The sequence below is a fragment of the Pyxicephalus adspersus genome, chromosome 2 (assembly GCF_032062135.1).
Source record: "Pyxicephalus adspersus chromosome 2, UCB_Pads_2.0, whole genome shotgun sequence".
Classification (NCBI taxonomy): domain Eukaryota; kingdom Metazoa; phylum Chordata; class Amphibia; order Anura; family Pyxicephalidae; genus Pyxicephalus; species Pyxicephalus adspersus.
In genome coordinates, this window is record NC_092859.1 from 91,256,354 (window position 1) to 91,263,814 (window position 7,461).

Consider the following 7,461-nt stretch of genomic DNA (forward strand, 5'->3'; position numbering starts at 1 on the left):
TTGCCTTACTGTTCTGCAATGTATGCCCTGGGCTGACCCTTAAGTATGGCCCCCCTTCTCAACCTTTTTTTTTTTTCCTGGCAGGTTTATCTCAGCATAGAGTAATATAGATTTTCCATTGCAATAAACCATAAGTACACTAAAGGTAATAAAAATGTTTTTCTCAAAACGTAGTCCCTACATTTTTGGTCTATACTTTGATGTTAACAAAAGAGCTGCTTCCTAATTAATAGTTTATACTACAGTATAAAAATATTACCCTTTAATAGACAGTTTCTAATTATGTCTGAATTGAAGGTTCCATAACTGTTTATTAGCTACATTTTTAATGGTAAAATCTTTTCCTGGCACATTTAATGGGTTGATAGTCAAATGTTTGCTCAGAGAGCTGCAAATTATTAGCAAACATTACTTCTGTCAGAAACATAATACCTTAACAGTAAAAAAGCACCATCTACTCCACCAGCTAATATTATACAGATTGCTTATTATTCAGTTATTAAGACAAATATTGCCAGTGGTTTTTAGACCAAAGGGAGGTTTGTGGGTGTGTAGTTATTACCACTTTTTTTTAAGTATTACAGCACATATTTTGTTTCCAAAGTCATGGTTCAGTGATTTTCGGAATAATAGGCAGTATGTGGTTGTGCAGCCTTTAATACTTTTGTAAGTGCCAGACCATATTTTTTATTATTAATAATATTTGGAAACCACAATTTTACTGTAAGAAGGATGGAAGTATGATTGCAAAACGAGTGCCTGCTCCCTCTAGTGGCTAAACTAAAAAGTGTCTTTTTTTTTTATAATTTTATTTTTTATTGAGTGAACAGCCAAATACACAATATTTGAACATTGAGTCATACAATCATCCAAAATAAACATCATTCCCATCAAAATATGCATATTACTAACAGGCTTTATTTGAAATGACTGATCACTGATAATTTCCATATTATAGACAAAACAAAGAAAGAGAGGGATAGAAATAGGGAGAGGGACATTGCATTGCCAGTCTGACTAAGTACTGGCCAAATACAGTGTGATTGGGATCATAGAACGACAAGTTCAATAGCAGCTTTGTTATCAAAATATATCATCAGCATTATCAGCCTCGCTTTGTACTGAAAGATACGCCTGGGTGGTGGTATATTGTATCCAATAAAACCAGGTTTTACGAAATGTATCGGATCTCCCATGACGAGTGGTAATAAGATCTTCCATTGTCATAATCTCGTTTACCTTACTAAACCAGTGCGACAGGGTGGGGGGAGAAGACTGCTTCGATAATGAAGGAATGCAGGCTTTAGCAGCATTTAAAAGATGCTTAAGCAGAGAGTTGTGGTATTTCTTTTTAGACCAATCATTCAAACGCAAAAGGGCCAGCTCAGGTCTGTTGTGTATATCCACCTCTGTCAATTCCTCGATAACCGCTGCCACCTTTGACCAGAAAGTTACTAATATTGTGCATTCCCAGAATATGTGAAGTAGATTACTGCCGCCACCCTTGACCAGAAAGGTATTAATATTCTGCATTCCCAGAATATGTGGAGTAGACTACCAGCTTCAGCTTCACAACGCCAGCATTGATCATCTACTCCTGAATACATTTTAGCTAGCACTGTTGGTACTCTGTACCACCGTGTGAGTAATTTATAATTCAATTCCTGATAAGAGTTGCTAAGTGCAGTTTTGTGTCCCGTGTACAAAAGAAGTTCCCGTTGTTCTGGGGAGAATGTAGTATTAAGGTCACATTCCCATTTATTTAAAAATGGTAAAGATGAGGGGTTGAGGTCTGTCAAAAGCAGCTGATACGCATTAGAGAGAGCTCTCCGAATGGGGCCCGTGGCTACACACACTAACTCCACCTATGACAGAGGATGCACAAAATTGGATGGTAGTGGGAGGGAGCGGAGAAAATGATGCAATTGTAAACTACGCCACACATGGGATGCCCTAAAAATTCCCTGTTCCCTCCAAGAACAAAACCTGGGGTCAGATATACCAGGTTGAAACCCTGGATGGCCCAAAATAGGGGATAATGGGGAGGGGTAAGTACTCACTCCAGAAATTCGGAAATACTTCTGCACAATACGTAGAGTTGTTCCTATCAGAGGTAGCTTGAGAATATTAAGAAGTGTGTCTGGTGGGGACCACACAGCCCCCCCTAATGGGGTACAAGAGATAGCTCCCTTGAGCGCTACCCAAGGATTGTGACCGCCATTCCTGCACCAGTCTATCAAGCGCCCCACATATACTGGTTGTTGGTACAATAGAGGGTCGGGAAAGGCAATACCTCCGCCCACCTTGGGCAACCATAAGATCCGTCGCCCGATATGGGGGTTGTCACCCCCCCAGACAAAGCGGAGAAACTCCTGCCTAAATTTATATAGTACTTGTTGTGGGATATGGAACGGGAGGGTTTGGAGCAAGTATAGTAGACATGGCACAATGTTCATTTTCAATATGTTGCATCTACCGAACCAGGAGAATGCGTGTTGTTTCCACCACTGTAAGTCTCTCCTCACCATATTTAATAAGGGCAGAAAATTCAAGTTAACCACCGAGGACAATTCTCTAGGGATCTTAGTTCCCAGATATGGTAGATTTTGCCCATTTAAAGGGAAAATACGGTGTCAGAGACTCCACTATCCTATCAGATAATGTGATGGACAGTGCCTCCGATTTCTGTAGATTGATTTTATATTTAGATAACACTGAGTACCTACTAATCTGGGTTAGTAGATTGGGAAGGGAGAGCCTAGGAGATGAAACAAAAAACAAGAGATCATCTGCATAAGCAGCCACTTTATGTACCTGATTTTGCACATCAATCCTGTGGATACTAGGGTTTGCCCTGCCTCAAAAAAGGTTCCAAGACCAGTATGAATAAAAGGGGAGATAAGGGGCACCCTATCGCGTGCCATTACTGATGGAGAAGGGTCTGGACAATAAACCATCCACTTTGACCTGCGCCGTTGAGGTGGAGTATGAGGACCCAATCCAGGTCACCAAAAAAAAGCATTGTATTTAATACAATAACATAAAGGAACAAGGGCAATTTTCAAAGTCAAATTAACATTTAGGGGCAATACTATAATAATAACTAAAATATCTGCTTACTCAATATACACCAAGATGATATAGGAAACCCTACACGATTTTAGATGTCCTAATTGTAAAGTTGAGACATTTGACCTGTAGTGAATATAGCTGTCCTTATAACTTCCTAATACTGGTAAATATAAAATCATATTATATACATAAAAACAAAAGCTTGCATTAATCAGGAACCAGATTGAGTTATATTCTCCAGAGTATGCAGCACCTATGAAGAAGGTAAAAAAAAAAATCACATTCCAGCCTGCATATTTTTACATAAGATGAAGTTTCAATATACTCGTAATACTTACTGTGATAATGTTCGGTCTTTTGTTTTTCATCTGGTTTAAACATTGACTGGCAAGGCAGTACAATTTCTCTATCAAGCTGAAGTCTACATCTTCCATCTTTTTGTCTACGCATTCCTCAAGAGTTTTTTCCTCCTCTTCAATTTCTTCTTTAATGTCAAGCTTTGAATATAAATATTATACAGTATTAGCCCTGTACACATTAAAACAATAAACCTAAATAATGCACTAAATAAAAAAACAGTAAATAATGCAACACTTGATTTGGCAGCCTCTTTGATACATGCTTCATATTGTTATACTGAATTTCAGTCAACAAATGACAACTATCCAGCAAATATTATACTTGCTGCTGTTAGAAAATTCACTTTACAGGTAGTCCATGCGTTAAGGACATCTGAAATTCGGACTACTGCTAGATATGAATGGGCTTCCCTGCTAGGTGTGCAGATGGGGGGGAAGGGGCAGTTTGCATGACTTGCAGAAGAAATATTTTGCTAAACACAGCTGAGGTTATGGGTGATCTTAGGGGGGTGAGCTCTTTCTGTAGCCTCTTGTAACTCTTTAATGACCAAGACAAACTCTGCAGCTGTTTCTTTTTGCATATAAAAGCACATCTTTCTCTAGAAGTTAATGAATGTCTAGACTCCATAAAGATTTTTTATGCTTTGTTTGTGATTAGCTCACAGTGAGGATTTTAAACAGTAACTGACAACACGCTGCCTGATAATATGGTAAGACAAACATCTGTCCTAATTGCATTTATTAAAATAATGTACCTGTTCCGACCTACATACAAATTCAACTTAAGAACAAACCTACAGTCCCTATCTTGTGTGTAACCCGGGGAGTACCTGTATCTACATTATTTTAACTACACTTACAGGTACAGTGCAGTTTGTCACAGAGTCACTGGGAGTTTGTATCCTGAAATATAATTTCTCTCAGCTTCTATCAGCAATCACATTTCAACTGGAAAATTTCCTGCTCCTCAGCTACAAGCAGGATTCTCAGTGCACCTGGTTACCTAATGATTTTGAGAAGGTTTGGCTCTGGGGTTTAGTTGATGAAATGATACCTGTAATTATTATTTGGTACCCTGCACACATGCTATATTTTAAAGAGTATGTAAACTCTAACAATGAACATATATCTGTGTGCAAAACTACCTGTTTATTAGTCCAAAAGTCAAACTTGTGCCAACTTGTCATTTACCATGCATTAGGGATGAAGTCCTGTATTCCTTTCCCATTTTTGTTGTCCTAACATGGCGTCATGTTGTCCTAATATGGCGAGTAAGCATTGTCATACAATAAATGAAAGGGCCACCAAGTTAAAATGTGAGGGAAAGGTATGCAACAGCCACACCTAAGGACTACTAAACTGCAATGTAATGCAATTTGTTTTTTCCTGGGCCTTGATTTGCACTAATAGCATGTTAGAAGATACTTTGGAACCTATACATGACTAATGTATTTCTTATGTACTTCTTGCAGTCAAAGGACTGGTAAAAGGGCAAAATAAAGATAGGTGTAAGCATCTGGTGGATCCTATAGTAATGTGAACTTGTAGGTTGGAGACAAAGTTTAACAGAACCCAATAGTACATTACCCAAATACTAGTTTAAAACATATGTCACTCTTTATAGGTCACAGGTCACGAAGATATTAAGCATCTACAGCAGCCCTCTCAGCCCTTCTACACAGAATTACTTTTAATAATAATTTACATTGGTGGTCAGTGGGAAGGCTGCCTTCCTTACAGTACTGGTCAAAATGACATGTTTTCAGACACCTAAAAAAAGATAACTTTGGCCCCAGCACTGCGCAGACATCATCAATAAAGATGAAAGATAATTTGGCCACAACTTAAGAAACCACTGAAAATGGCTAATCAAAGGCTAAAAGTCCCTAGAAATTAAAGGCTAAAAAGAAACATTTGTTGATAGATTACATGTTCATGAAGAATATTTATTCATGCCATGATATGTTAATAAACATGCTGTATCCTGTTGTAAATCACAAAAATCTAAAATTAACTAGTTTCTAGTCTATATACAGACTGAATAATCTCCAGTATATACTTCATCTATCCCCGTCCAGTGAACAATGAAATAAAATTAAATACTAATTTCTGAAACTGTTAACTCCACCAAATGTAAAAGAATTAAGTTGATATCAGAAGCTCTATAACAGATGTTACCAGGGTACACTGTAGCTGATCTGTATATGTTTTGTGCAGAATCCTAATTTGTGGGTAGCATTGAATTGACCACTAAAATGCATTCATCCATTGTTCACTTAAGGCTATGTACACACGTGCAATAATTGTCATTGGAAAGGATCTTTCCTGATCCTGTACATACAGCACCATTCTGCTCTATGGAGAGGGGAGGGGGAGAACAACGGAGCGGCACCCCACTGCGCTCTCTTTCCCTTGACTTCCATTGTGATCGTTCGTCGCCCATCGTCCCTGGATCCGCCAGGACAATGAACGGCGAGCGCTGTACACATGTAAGATTCTCAGACGAGAACCATTGCAAGTGTGTATGTAGCCTCAGACTCTCCTAAAGGTACTCCTAGAGAACTATTTATAAAGCAGTGAATATGACATTCACCGTTTTTCCAAACAGTTCCCCTATCTGTTTTTCTTTTTTACTATACATACTCCTTTCTGTGTTTGTTGTCATAAAACATTTTTTTTATTTCTATAACCACAATGGAACAACAAACTGTTTTCCAGAATAAAATAAACTCAACATAAATAAAATAGAAAAAAGCAAATAAGCAAAGCACAGTTACCAATAATGAAGGGTCTCGTTTCTCATCAAATGGTGGCAGTCCTGAGATTACTTCTAATAATACCTATGAATAATAATAAACACATTTAGTTTATATTATGGTTCATATTTTATTTATTTTTTCTGAATTAACTTGAGGCCAAAGTAACAGGTTAACAAGTTAGTACCCAGCCTATGAATCTGCACCACTCACATCCTGCTTTTACCTATTTCAGCTTTTGGATTTTTCAGATAAATGAAAATACTGGAGAACCAATATTGTGGACACTCAACAAACTTTGTAGTCACAAGTAACATGCATTACTTCTGGCACAGCAATAACAAAAAACCAACCAACCGTGATATGATTATGGGCTTTGTAAAGTGCTGCACTTTACATGTCAGCACTATATAAATACAAGTTAAAGCATAATTGCAGAAGAAGGTAAATTACACATAACAGTTCATATGTTCCCCTTGCTGCTACCTATGTTGGTATATGTCACTTACAGGTATTATCCTTATAGTCCCTGTGCAGAAAAATTTGTAGAATGGGGTCTCACTGTAGGGATAATTCATATAATACACCGAACATGGAGGGGTGTATCAATAGACTGCCCTCATCCTCAACTAGTGCCTGCAGGTCAGACCCCAGCACTGTTGTTAACAATACAAATTTTCTTTTTTGAGTAAAATACTAAGTGTTAAATCAATAAAGGGAAACATAATAATTATTATTCAATGGCATCTACATATTTATACAGGTACTTACCACACCAAAACTAAATATATCAGACTTTATAGTGACCTCTCCTCGTAGCGCTTCTGGGGCCATGTAAGCTGTAGTGCCAACGATTCTTTCTGTCATCATAGTACTAGCATGTTGACCAGTTGCTCTTGTAAGCCCAAAATCTGATATTTTGGGGGTGAAACATGCATCTAAAAGGATATTTGCGCTAAATTTAAAGAAAAAAAAAACATCATTACAGTACAGTATACATTAAAGTAACATCGCCAAATTTCTTTCAGTGAAGAATGGAAGATAATAACACGGTGTCAGGTATAGAACAAGTACCAAACAGCAATTTGATTACCAACTATTCCCTATATCAAATAATACTCCTAATGGGACCTATTAAGCCTAAACACTTGATTACTAAGAAAGAACTTAAGAGAAATAAAATGTATTGTCACACTGAAATTGTAATGTAGTTAAAATATTTAATAATGTAATATGTAAATATGTATATATAAATTTTTTTAAGTATGCACCTA

At 37.3% G+C, this 7,461-nt stretch overlaps 1 protein-coding gene across 3 annotated transcripts in view; it reads right to left on the reverse strand.

Moving 5' to 3' along the window:
* Nucleotides 1-792: 792 nt before the first annotated feature.
* IRAK4 (interleukin 1 receptor associated kinase 4) overlaps nt 793-7,461 on the reverse strand; it is a 15,328-nt gene continuing 8,659 nt past the window's right edge. For all 3 annotated transcript variants that reach the window (XM_072401455.1, XM_072401456.1, XM_072401457.1), the window contains exons 9-12: nt 6,959-7,142; nt 6,209-6,271; nt 3,411-3,569; nt 793-3,325 (exon numbers count right to left, since the gene is read on the reverse strand). In XM_072401455.1, the coding sequence (XP_072257556.1) occupies nt 3,284-3,325; nt 3,411-3,569; nt 6,209-6,271; nt 6,959-7,142 (448 nt within the window). In that variant the 3' untranslated portion in view covers nt 793-3,283. The remainder of the gene's footprint in view (nt 3,326-3,410; nt 3,570-6,208; nt 6,272-6,958; nt 7,143-7,461) is intronic.